Source organism: Dermochelys coriacea, chromosome 24 (assembly GCF_009764565.3).
Source record: "Dermochelys coriacea isolate rDerCor1 chromosome 24, rDerCor1.pri.v4, whole genome shotgun sequence".
Lineage (NCBI taxonomy): Eukaryota > Metazoa > Chordata > Testudines > Dermochelyidae > Dermochelys > Dermochelys coriacea.
Window position 1 is genome coordinate 2,457,747 of NC_050091.1, and position 13,484 is coordinate 2,471,230.

The 13,484-nt window shown below is 40.9% G+C and overlaps 2 protein-coding genes across 2 annotated transcripts; one reads left to right on the forward strand and one right to left on the reverse strand.

Annotated features, from left to right (window-relative positions):
- Nucleotides 1–4,465: 4,465 nt before the first annotated feature.
- LOC119848032 (scale keratin-like) lies at nt 4,466–4,982 on the reverse strand. Its single transcript, XM_038383391.2, has one exon. It carries the CDS (start codon nt 4,965–4,967, stop codon nt 4,482–4,484), a length of 486 nt encoding a protein of 161 aa, XP_038239319.2. The 5' UTR covers nt 4,968–4,982; the 3' UTR covers nt 4,466–4,481.
- A 6,214-nt stretch (nt 4,983–11,196) lies between these two features.
- On the forward strand, nt 11,197–12,833 carry LOC119847909 (scale keratin-like). Its single transcript, XM_038383128.2, has 2 exons — nt 11,197–11,233; nt 12,292–12,833. The coding sequence occupies exon 2, from the start codon at nt 12,312–12,314 to the stop codon at nt 12,816–12,818; it is 507 nt and encodes a 168-aa protein (XP_038239056.1). The 5' UTR covers nt 11,197–11,233; nt 12,292–12,311; the 3' UTR covers nt 12,819–12,833.
- The last annotated feature ends 651 nt before the right edge of the window (nt 12,834–13,484 follow it).

A 13,484-nucleotide genomic window follows, 5' to 3' on the forward strand; every position in this document is an offset into this window, starting at 1 on the left:
TTTTAGCAATATTAATGGCAGTAGTTTTTCTTCCCAAAAGAGACTCTCTGTAACTAGTCAGTTGCAGGCCTTGGCAGTGGCAGACTTTAAAAATATCATGCTGGGATTTTCAAATCCACATATGGGATTGGGACACCGATTTGCAATAAATATAATAGGGTAGCGCATGTAAATCCATTACACAATTCTGAAAACTCTCAGCCTTAAACTACTTTAGGAATGGACAGCTTTATTCTGACTCTTTATAGATAAATAGAATTGCCAGACTGTCAGCTGACTTCACTGGACTCACAGGTATTTGCATGAGAGGATGATCTGATCCTATAGTTTCCATAGAATACTGGAGATAACTTTTGAAATGTAACAATGGAACAGCAACTTGATTGTTCTTTTTAGTTTAGTGGATGATCAAGATCTAGATAAGTTTGAGAGGTTGGAAGTGCTTTAAATGAATTTCCCTTCAGGGCAAATCTAGCCCCTAGTTTAGTGATGCTAAGAAGAAATTCTCCTTATGAGCAGTTTCCTCCATAATGGGCCACGTCGAGGACATTGGATGAGTTGGACCATGAGCTGACCCACTATGGCAAAACGTAAAGGCTTAAGGGTTGAACTTGTAATGTTTGATCCCGATCTTTAGCTGGTAGAAGCTGAAATAGCAGCTTTGAATTAAAAGTAGCTCTCACTGACTTCACAGGGTGTTGTGCAGCTTAATGGTTGCATGAAGAAGTGAAAAGTTAATTTGTTTTGAAATTGCTGGGATTTTTTTTTGTTTTTATTTTTCGGTGTGTGTTTGAAGCCTAAAGGGAATGGGTGCGAAGAAATAGAAGGAAGAAACGGGAGCAGATATGTGGCCTTCAACAAAACTTATCTACCTACCTAGCCCCCATTACTCTAAAACTCAAAGCCTGAATCTCTTTTTCCACTATCAGTTGTGTCTCATGTTTTCTTTACTCCCTCCTGTGTTTTTCAGGACTCACTCCATCACAGAAGATGTCTTACTGCCCACCCCAGGATTGCTATTATGATATATGCCCACGCCCATGTATTGACGTCCGCAACGAGCCGTGTGTCACATCATGTGGAGATTCGAGTGCAGTAGTTTATGCGCCACCAGTTGTTGTGAGATTCCCAGGACCAACTCTTGCTACTTGCCCTCAAGACAGCATTGTGGAACAACCTTACCAAATTTGCCCGCAAGAGCTGGAGTCCCATATAGTTCTGGTGGAGGTTCAGAGGCTCAATCGGTTCTGGGGTTACTTATGGTGGTGGTTATGGGGGAGGTTACAATGGTGGTGGTTACTGGGGAGGTAACGGTGTTGTTTATGGGGGAGGTTACAATGGTGGTTATGGGAGTGGAGCCTGGGGTGGTTATGGGGGTGGTTATGGAGGGTCATATGGTTCTGGGGGCTCATGTGGTTATAGCAGGAAGTCATATCGTAGCATTTCTGGAGGAAGATATTCCGGGTCCGGCTATGGAAATTGTGGGCCATGTTAAACCCAAAAGAACGATCCATGGAATGAGACACAATCAGGAAATGACAAGATAGAGATTCACCACTGATCTAATGGACAATGATACCTACAACTCTACTTGCAGACTGTGGGTGTTCATCAGCTCTGTAAATCAGGCTTATCGGTGTCTGCCACTTGTTACATATTAGTGTAGGTTTATGATCCAATGGTTTTGCAGCTTAGTCTTATGCTCCTATTGTGCTTTGTGCTATCTGATGTTGAACTGGCTAAAATAAGTCACTTGGTTGAAAAAGGGACGTGATTTTCAAAGTCAGCAGCTTCACGATAGAAAGCAGATCATCTTGTGTGAAAAGCATAATTTTGGAGCGGGTGATTGGTTCTTGCTTGTACTGTAACCCTGAAAATACATTTTTTGTACTCTGCATTAATTCATCTGCAAGTGTGTGCTCTGATGCTCATTCCCATTAAAAATTATTCTGCATCATAGTATTGGCCTTCTTTTTTTACTTTCTCCTCCTTTCTTTCTACCTAAAGCAATGTGTGTTAAATTCACCCCAGTGCAGATGCTCAGTACCTGCCCGCTGCACTACAACCCTCCACCTCAAGGGAATAACTAAGCAGCAAAGTGCATTAACTGGTCAATAGCATGGTGCTGGCCATCTGCACAGGGGAGATATTCCCCCTTGTTCCAAAAGTCTCAGAAGGGAATTAGAATGTATTTCCCTGCTCTAAATATGATATAAAATCATAGAATCCTGAAAATATAGCGCTGGAAGGAACTTTGGGATGTCAGCTAGTCCAGCCCCCTGTGCGGATGCAGGACCTGACCTGATTGGTCTTTGTCGAACTTCTCCTTATAAACCATCAATGATGGAGATTCCACAACTTCCCATGAGAGCCTGAAATCAATACTTTACAATCATCATAGTTAGAAAGATATGTCCAGTGTCTAACCTGTATCTCCCATCAGGCAGATTAAGCCAATTACATCTCATCTTATCTTCAGCGGACATTCAGAACAATTGATCAAGGACCATGCACTTTTGAAATTCTTAGTTTTCAGTTCTTCTGTGAGTACATTTTGCAGGAACAGAGACTTAAAAATTTCGGGCATGAAACAAGCCAAGTGTTTCTAGTATAGTAAGTAGGTGTCAGTTGAAGAAAAATTAATTTTCAATTAAAAATCCTTTCACTCATATTCTCTTAAGGGTTATGATTTTATTATTTTAGAGACCAATCTATATCTTGATATTCGGAAAGTATTCGACAGTCACCCCTGATATTCTTATAAGCAAATTTGGGAAACATTTATCCCAACCACGTCAACCTAGAATGCTATTCATAGGGCGGTACCCAGAGGAGGTTATCCTGGGTCTTTTACTCTTCAGTATATTCTCTAATAACTTGAATAATGGCGTGGACAATTCATTGATAATATTTGCAGAGGACACCAAGCTGAGAGAGGTTGCAAGCACTTTGTCAGACAGGAGAAGAATTCAAAATGAGCTTCATTAAATGGAGACTTCATCTGATATAATTAAAATGAAATGAAATAAAGGCAACTACAAAGTATGAAGATTGGGAAGGAAATTATCACACTCGGATAGGCACTGGTGAGGCCTAAGTTGGAGTTTTGTCTCCAGTTTGGGGATCATACTTCAATAGGGAAGATGTGGACAAACTGGAGAGAGTCCAGAGGAGAGCTACAAAAATGACAAAAGTTTTAGAAACCTGACGTCTGAGGAAAAATTGAAAGCACTGGTCCTGGTTAGTGTTAAGAAAAGCAGACTGATGGGGAACTGGATAACACTTTCAAGTATGCGTAGCATACTTTAAAGAGCATGGTGATCAATTATTCTGCATGTCTGCTAAAGATAAGATGAGATGTACGTGGCTTCATCTGCGTGACGGTAGATACAAGTTAGATATTAGCATAACTTTCTAACTATAATGATTGTAAAGCATTGATTTCAGGCTTTCACAGGAAGTTGTAAATCACTGACAGTTTATCAGGAGAGGTTTGACAAAGACCAGTCAGGTCAGGTCCAGCGTCTGTAGAGGTGTCTGGACTAGGTGACATCCCAAGATTCCTTCCAGCCCTATAGTTCAAGGATTCTACAATTATATGTTTCAGAGTAGCAGCCGTGTTAGTCTGTGTTCGCAAAAAGAAAAGGAGTACTTGTGGCACCTTAGAGACTAACAAATTTATTAGAGCATCCGATGAAGTGAGCTGTAGCTCACGAAAGCTTATGCTCTAATAAATTTGTTAGTCTCTAAGGTGCCACAAGTACTCCTTTTCTTTTTACAATTATATGTAATATTTAGAGCAGGGAAATATATTCTAATTCCCTTCTGAGACTTTTGGAACAAGGCGGAATATCTCCAATGGGCAGATGGTCAGCACCATGCAATTAACCAGTTGCTGCTTAGTTATTCCCTTGAGGTGGAGGGTTGTAGTGCAGGGGAGCAGATACGGAGCATCTACACTGTGGTGAATTTCATCCAAATTGCTTTGGTTAGAACGAAGGGAGAAGAATGTAAAACCAGAAGGCCAATGCTATGATGCAGAATAATTTTTAATGAGAATGAGCAGCGGAGCACACACTTGCAGAATGAATTAATGCAGAGTACAAAGAATGTATTTTCAGGGTTACGGTACGAGCAAGAACCAATCATCCGCTCCAAAGTGTTGCTTTTCACACAAGATGTTGTGCTTTCTGTCTTGAAGCTGCTGATTTTGAAAATCACGTCCCTTTTTCAACCAAGTGACTTGTTTTAGCCAGTTCAACATCAAATAGCACAAAGCACAATAGGAGCAGAAGACAAAGCTGTAAAACCATTACATCGTAAACCTACACTAATATGTAAAATGTGGAAGACAGAGATAGGCCTGATTTATAGACATGATGCAAGTAGAGTTGTAGGCATCATTGTCAATCAGATCAGTGCGGAATCTCTATCTTGTCATTTCCTGATTGTTTCTCATTCCATGGATCGTTCTTCTGGGTTTAACATGGCCCACAATTTCCATAGCTGGACCCAGAATATCCTCCCCCAGAAATGGTACGATATGACTTCCTGCTATAACCACATGAGCCCCCATAACCATATGAGCCTCCATAACCACCCCCATAACCACCCCTGGCTCCTCCCCCATAAACAACAATGTTACCTCCCCCGTAACCACCACCATAATCTCCCCCATAACCACCACCATAACTACCCCCAGAACCGATTGAGCCTCTGAAACCTCCACCAGAACCATATGAGATTCCAGGTCTTGCGGGCAAATATGGTAAGGTTGTTCCCACAATGCTGTCTTGAGGGCAAGTAGCGAGAGTTGGTCCTGGGAATCTCACAACAACTGGTGGCGCATAGACCACTGCACTCGAGTCTCCACATGATGTGACACACGGCTCGTTGCGGACGTCAATACATGGGCGTGGGACTATATCAGGATAGCAATCCTGGGGTGGGCAATAAGAGTAAGACATCTTCTGTGATGGAGAGAATCCTGAAAAACACAGGAGGGAGGAAAATGTAAGATACAACTGATAGTGGAAAAAGAGATTCAGGCATTGAGTTTTAGAGTAATGGGGGCTAGGTAGGTAGATAAGTTTTGTTGAAGGCCACATATCTGCTCCTGTTTCTTCCTTCTATTCCTCTGAACCCTTTGCCCCTTAGGCTTCAGAAACAAAAATAAACTAAAGCAATTCCAAGCTATTTCATGAGAAGTTACCTTTTCACTTCTCCATGCAAGCATAAAGCTGCACAACACACAAGTGAAGTGAGTGGTTATTTTCGCTGGGAAACAATATTAACAGCACAGAGGATAGATGCAAGTGACTTGCTCACCATCATTGGTGAGTCATTGGATGAGTTGGAAGCAGAATTTAGGCCTTCCTCGTGGCTATTTGTGATAGAATTGATCATTAGGAAATTCCAATAGCTCCTAATTGCTGCAACTGAGACTAGGGCCCCATTGTGACAGGCACTGTACAACAAACAAAGAGTAAGACCAGGGATAAGGAGCTCACCTGGGAGGTGTCAGATCTGGGGTCAAGTTGCTGCTCTGACTTTGACAGAGTGAGATTCTGAAAACAGGTCTCCTAAATCTGAGCAGAGTGATATATCAGATATTCTAGAACACTCCCATGCTACTAGCCCACCAAAGCCCTGATGTGGTCACCTTCAATTATATCTGTGGTGCGTCTTGAACTGGTAGGTGTGCCCTGAGGCAACCTAATGCACTATGAGCCATAGGAGAGATCAGGGGGAAATTCCCTCTGGGGCCAGGACACTGAGCACCATGGGAGAATCAGGACATTGGTGGTTTTGTGCATGTGTACAAATAGAAACTTAGATGTTGAGAGAATTTAGGTGCCTGCAGTGTTAGCAGTTTGGAAGACATCAGTGTCACCTTATTGTTGGACTTCATTTGCTAGAGAGGACCTTAGATGCTTACGTCTCTTTGTTGATGTAGCTTCAGGAGATTAGAGTGCCAGCTTTCAATGCAGCTACACTGTCTGAGTGCTGAGCTGTTTAAGAAGCTCGTCCTATCGGACTTGCCCGCCATCACACAGGAAATCAAATGCAGAAACCTAATGCAGATTAACTGAGTCCTTGTCCTCTGCCCTGACCACAGGACCTTCTGTTCTCACCAACCCAGGAGGAATGAGTTAAAAAACATAGAGTCTAATTATTAAACCCACAGTAGAATCTATTTCCCTTATGGATGCCTGGAATTTTCAAATCGTTTGGAAAGTTTTACCAGAAAGAAGTGCAGAGACACTATAAAGAATGCGGGTAGCATTATTAACTGCCCTCAAAACTGGGGCTAGAACCCTGATCTGATCTAAGTCATCATAGCTACCTTTAGTTCAAAGGTCTTATTTCAACTTACACCAGGTAAAGATCTGGATTGAAGATTACAAGTTGCACCAATAATACTTTATATTTTGCAAAAAGAAAAGGAGTACTTGTGGCACCTTAGAGACTAACAAATTTTACATTTACTTTACATTTTGCGATACTGGTAAGCTCAGTGGTTGAACTCATCCAGTACCCTGTCTCTAACGAAGAGGCTAAGAATTGCTCTGAAGAAGAATTCACATATAGCACTTCCAACTTTTCAAACTTACCTTGATCGGGATCATCTACTAAACTAAAAAGAATCATCAGGTTGTGTTTCAATCGTTATATTTTAAAACTGATCTCCAGGCTTTTATTGAAACAGCAGGATCAGATCATCCCCTCATGGAAATACCTCTGAATCCAGTGGAGTCGGCTCAAGGTCTGGCAATCTTACTTATCTATGACGGGTTAGAATAAAGCTGTCCATTCCTAAAGTCGTTTAAGGGTGCAATTTTTCAGAATTGTGTAATGGATTTACATAATCTACCCTAGTATAATTATTGGGAATGGGTGTCCCAGTTCCATTTGTTTTCCTAGCATGATAGTTTTAAAGTCGGCATCCACCAAGGCCTTCAATGGACTGGTTCCAGAGAGCCTCTTTTGGAAAGAAAGAACTAACCTCCTCAATATTGCTTATATTACAGATTGTTGGTGCAGGTTCAATCCGTATTTAAACTATCTCTAAACCAACAACTAGAGTAGTTTGAATTCAATAGACTTGCCCAGTTCACCAAGGGATGGAGTCAAAAGAGGTGGATAGAACATCCTGGCCTTGCAAGCACTTTTGTATGCCTTTTTAGCCAATGAGAAGGCTAGGTGACACCCTTTCTGTACGGAGAACTTATTGGTAACAAAACAATGTGTTTTTCTCGATAAGTAACACCTCTAATAAGTGCAATAATCTTGATCGTGATTAATCAATTACTCAATTCTCAGTTCCACATAGATGACATGAACATTTCATCTTAAATCTTTATGGGCAAGATACCTCCCTGATATTATCCCTCTGATCTCCTTGGTGTTGACACAGGTATAAATCCAGTTCCATTTCATTAGTACTCCATTGAAAAACTTCAAAATTAGAGGATGACTCAGAGGTGTATCAAGATTACAATCTGTTGTGACATACAAGATTCCATGGTACTTCATTATATCCCGACTAATATCTAATTAGTGACAAGGTGGAGTTCACCCTTCTAAATCCTTCTAGGGTGGGAGACATTATTCTGCATGCTTAGTATTCCCACCCTTAGCTATACCATGTATGTTTGAGCTAACAGCCTTTTGAAGTGCATGAATGTCTCTCCAATCAGTTCAATGGCCTTGGAACCAAGCCTTTTGGGTTACAATACTGTGGTGGACACATGACCAGGCAATGGCACAAACTGATAAATTAAATGGTAATAAGTCACCAGGGCCAGATGGTATTCACCCAAGAGTTCAGAAGGAACTCAAATATGAAGTTGCCTAAGTACTAACTGTGGTAAGAAGTGGTAAGAAGTCTATTGCTTACAGCAGCCTCTCTATCAGATGATTGACGGATATCTAATGTGATGCCAATTAAGAGCTAAACTTTGAATCGGCAAAGTCTGCAGACCACACAAAATACTTATGATAGTTAAGGGCAGTGCATACTGCAAAGAATTACAAAGAAATTTTACAAATTTTACAAAACTGGGTGACTGGGCAAGAAAATGGTAGTACGATTTCAAGTTGACAAATGCAAAGTAATACAGATTGGAAAATATAATCACAATTATACACTAAGAATGATGGGGTCTAATTTAGTTGTTGCCACTCAAGAAAGATCTTGGAATTATTGTGTGGAGTTTTCTGAAAACGTCCGCTCCATCCTAGAATCACAGAAATGTAGGACTGGAAGGGACCTTAGGAGGTCATGTAGTCCAGTCCCCTGCACTCATGGCAGGACTAAGTTTTATCTAGACCATCCCTGACAGGTGTTTATCTAACCTGCTCTTAAGATCTCTATTGATGGAGATTCCACAACCTCCCTGGGCAATTTATTCCAGTGCTTAACCTCCGTGGCAGTTCAGAATTTTTTCCTAATGTACAATCTAAACCACCCAGTCTGCAATTTGAGACTATTGCTTCTTGTCCTATCCTCAGAGGTTAAGGAGAACAAGTTTTCTCCATCCTCCTGCGAACAGCATTTTATGTGCTTGAAAATTGTTATCATGTCCCCTCTCAGTCTTCGCCTCTCCAGAGTATACAAACCCAATTTCTGCAATGTTTCCTCATAGGTCATGTTTTCTAGACCTTTAATCATTTTTGTTGCTCTTCTCCAATGATCCCGAATGACTCCGATACCAACTCAGTCAGCTCCTTGAGTATTCAAGCATGTATTTCATTAGGCCCTGGTAACTTGAAGACATCTGATTTGTCTAATTGTTTTTAACTTGTTCTTTCCATATTTTAACCTCTGATCCTACTTCATTTTCACTGGCGTTTACTACTTTAGACATCTTATCATTACTAAACTTTTTGGTGAAAATTGAAATAAAAAGTCATTTAACACATTGTGGATAAGTCATGAACATAAGAATGCCCTGCAGGGTTAGAACAATGGTCAATCTCGCCTAGTATCCTATCTTCCAACAGTGGTCGGTGCCAGATGCTTCAGCAAGAGGGAACAGAAATGGGCAATTTGTCATCCAGTCCCAGCTTCTAGTCGTCAGAGGTTCAGGAACACCCAGAACATGGCGTTGCCTTCCTGACCAACTGGGTAACTAGGCATAGATAGACCTATCTTCTATGGGCCTTATTCTTTTCTGAATCGAGTTATTATTTTGGCCTTGTCCCCTGGGAACAAGTTGCACAGATTGACTGTGTGTTGCATGAAGAAGTACTTCCTCATGTTTGTTTTAAACTTGTTGCCTATTAATTTCTTTGGGTGACCCCTGGTTCATGTGTTATGTGAAAGGGTAAACTGCACTTCCTTATGCATTTCCATTACATGATACATGATTTTGTAGACCTCTGTCACGTTCCCCCTCAGTCCTTTCTTTTCCAAGTTGAACACTCTTAGTCATTTTAATCTTGCCTCATATGGAAGCTGTTTTATACCCTTAATCATTCGTGTTGCCCTTCTCTGGAGTTGTATCTTTTTTGAGATGGGGTGACCAGAACCGCATGTAGTATTCCAGGGGTGGCACACCATAGATTTATACAGTGGCATTACAAAGTTTTTCTGTCTTCCTAACATTCTCTTAGCGCTTTTAACTGCTGCGGGACATTGAGCAGATATTTTCAGAGACCTACCTGCAGTGAATTTAAAATCTCTTTCCTGAGGCGTAACAGCTAACTTAAACCCCATCATTGTGTATGTAGAGTTGGGATGATGTTTTCCAATGTGCTTTACTTTGCCTTTTCCAACATGCAATTTCATCTGCCATTTTCTTGCCAGTCACCCAGTTTTGTAAGATCCCTTTGTAACTCTTTGCACTATGCTTCAACTTAACTATCTGGAGTAATTTTGTGTGGTCTGCAAACTTTGACAACTCACAGAATCCCCTCTTTTTCATTTATGAGTAAGTTGAACAGCACTAGTTCCAGTACAGATCCTTGAAGAAACCAGCTATTTACCTCTTTCTACTTTGAAAACTGAACATTTTCTTCCTACTCTTTTCCTCCCTATGTTTTAACCAGTTACTAATTCATGAAGGACCTTCCCTTTTATCCCATAACTGCTTAGTTTACTTAAGGGCTTTCAGTGCAGGAGCTTGTTAAAGACTTTCTGAAAGTCCAAGTATACGTTCTCCTCTGGAACATAATTCTCCATGTATTTGTTGACCAACTCAAAGAATTCTAATGATTGGTAAGAGATGATTTCTCTTCACAAAGTCATATTGATTCTGCCCCAGTGTATCCTGTTAGTCTATGTGACTGATCATAATGATCTTTACCAAGTTGCAACCAATTTATCTGATACTGAATTTAGGAGACTTTTCTCAAAATTGGCATCACATTAGTTATCTGCCGATCATCTCATAGAGGGGCTGATTTAAGCAATAGGCTAGTTACCACAGTTAGCAGTTCTGCTATTTTATATATGAGTTCCTTCTGAACTTTTGGGTGAACACCATCTGGTCCTGGTGACTTATTACCATTTAATTTATCAGTTTGTGCTATTGTCCTGGTCATGTGTCCAGCACAGTATTGTAACCCAGAAGGCCTGATTCCAACACCATTGAACTGATTGGAGAAACATTCATGCAATTCTAAAGGGTGGAGGCTGAAATACCCAGTCTACCAGTAAGGGCGGGAATGCTAGACATGGAGAATAATATCTCCCATCCCACTAAGAATACACAAGGGTGAATTCCACCTTGCCACTAATTAGATACTAGTCAGCATTTCAAGAATGACATGGAATCCCGTACATCACAGCAGATTGTAATATTGATACACCTTCATATTTTGAAGTTATTCAATGAAGAAGAAATGCAATGGAACTGGATTTATACCTCTGTCAACACCAAGGAGATCTTTGGGATGATACCAGGAAGGTATGTTGCCCATAAAGCTCTCAGATTAAAGGAACTTCAGGGTGTAATTCGCATGTCATCCATTTGTGGGATTGGGAATTGAGTAATTGATGAACCATGGCAAAGTCTTTAAAATAAATAGAGGCTAATAATAATGATCATATAAAGCAAGAAAACATTTTGTTTGGTCAGTGGTAATGCACGCAAGAAAACAATTTGGTTGGTTGGTTATTGAAAGGGTGTCTCCTATCCTTCCCATTGGATAAGAAAGCATATAAAAGTGCTTGCAACTCTGGGTTGTTCTATCCACTTCTCTTGACTTCATCCCCTTGGTGAACTGGGTAAGTGTATTATTGAATTCAAATTACTCTAGTTGTTGCTTTAGTGTTAGTTTTAACTATGGATTGAACCTTCACCAATACTGTGTGATTTTAGCAATATTAATGGCAGTAGTTTTTCTTCCCAAAAGAGACTCTCTGTAACTAGTCAGTTGCAGGCCTTGGCAGTGGCAGACTTTAAAAATATCATGCTGGGATTTTCAAATCCACATATGGGATTGGGACACCGATTTGCAATAAATATAATAGGGTAGCGCATGTAAATCCATTACACAATTCTGAAAACTCTCAGCCTTAAACTACTTTAGGAATGGACAGCTTTATTCTGACTCTTTATAGATAAATAGAATTGCCAGACCGTCAGCTGACTTCACTGGACTCACAGGTATTTTCATGAGGGGAGGATCTGATCCTACAGTTTCCATAAAATGCTGGAGATCAGTTTTGAAATGTAACAATGGAACAGCAACTTGATTGTTCTTTTTAGTTTTGTGGATGATCAAGATCTAGATAAGTTTGAGAGGTTGGAAGTGCTTTAAATGAATTTCCCTTCAGGGCAAATCTAGCCCCTAGTTTAGCGATGCTAAGAAGAAATTCTCCTTATGAGCAGTTTCCTCCATAATGGGCTACGTTGAGGACATTGGATGAGTTGGACCATGAGCTGACCCACTATGGCAAAACGTAAAGTCTTAAAGGTAGAACTTGTAATGTTCGATCCCGATCTTTAGTTGGTAGAAGCTGAAATAGCAGATCTGAATTAAAAGTAGCTCTCACTGACTTCTCAGGGTGTTGTGCAGCTTAATGGTTGCATGAAGCAGTGAAAAGGTAATTTGTTTTGAAATTGCTTGGATTTTTTTTTGTTTTTATTTTTTGGTGTGTGTTTGAAGCCTAAGGGGAATGGGTGCGAAGAAATACAAGGAAGAAACGGGAGCAGATATGTGGCCTTCAACAAAACTTATCTACCTACCTAGCCTCCATTACTCTAAATCTCAAAGCCCGAATCTCTTTTTCCACTATCAGTTGTGTCTCATGTTTTCTTTACTCCCTCCTGTGTTTTTTAGAATTCTCTCCATCACAGAAGATGTCTTACTGCCCACCCCAGGATTGCTATTATGATATATGCCCACGCCCATGTATTGACGTCCGCAACGAGCCGTGTGTCACATCATGTGGAGATTCGAGTGCAGTGGTTTATGCGCCACCAGTTGTTGTGAGATTCCCAGGACCAACTCTCGCTACTTGCCCTCAAGACAGTATTGTGGGAACAACCTTACCAAATTTGCCCGCAAGAGCTGGAGTCCCATATAGTTCTGGAGGAGGTTTCAGAGGCTCAATCGGTTCTGGGGTTAGTTATGGTGGTGGTTATGGGGGAGGTTACAATGGTGGTGGTTACTGGGGAGGTAACGGTGTTGTTTATGGGGGAGGTTACAATGGTGGTTATGGGAGTGGAGCCTGGGGTGGTTATGGGGGTGGTTATGGAGGGTCATATGGTTCTGGGGGCTCATGTGGTTATAGCAGGAAGTCATATCGTAGCATTTCTGGAGGAAGATATTCCGGGTCCGGCTATGGAAATTGTGGACCATGTTAAACCCAGAAGAATGATCCATGGAATGAGACAGAATCAGGAAATGACAAGATAGAGATTCCGCACTGATCTAATGGACAATGATACCTACAACTCTACTTGCAGACTGTGGGTGTTCATCAGCTCTGTAAATCAGGCCTATCGGTGTCTGCCACTTGTTACATATTAGTGTAGGTTTATGTTCCAATGGTTTTGCAACTTAGTCTTATGCTCCTATTGTGCTTTGTGCTATTTGATATTGAACTGGCTAAAACAAGTCATTTGGTTGAAAAAGGGACATGATTTTCAAAGTCAGCAGCTTCACGATAGAAAGCAGATCATCTTGTGTGAAAAGCATCACTTTGGAGCAGGTGATTGATTCTTGCTCATATTTTAACCCTGAAAATATATTCTTTGTACTCTGCATTAATTCATTATGCAAGTATGTGTTCCACTGCTCATTCCCATTAAAAAATATTCTGCATCATAGTATTTGCCTTTGGTTTTACTTTCTCCTCCCTCCTTTCTATCTAAAGCTATTTGGGTGAAATTCACCCCAGTGCAGATGCTCAGTACATGCCCCCTGCACTACAACCCTCCACCTCAAGCGAATGACTAAGCAGCAAAGTGCATCAACTGGTCAATAGCATGGTGCTGGCCATCTGCCCAGGGGAGATATTCCCCCTTGTT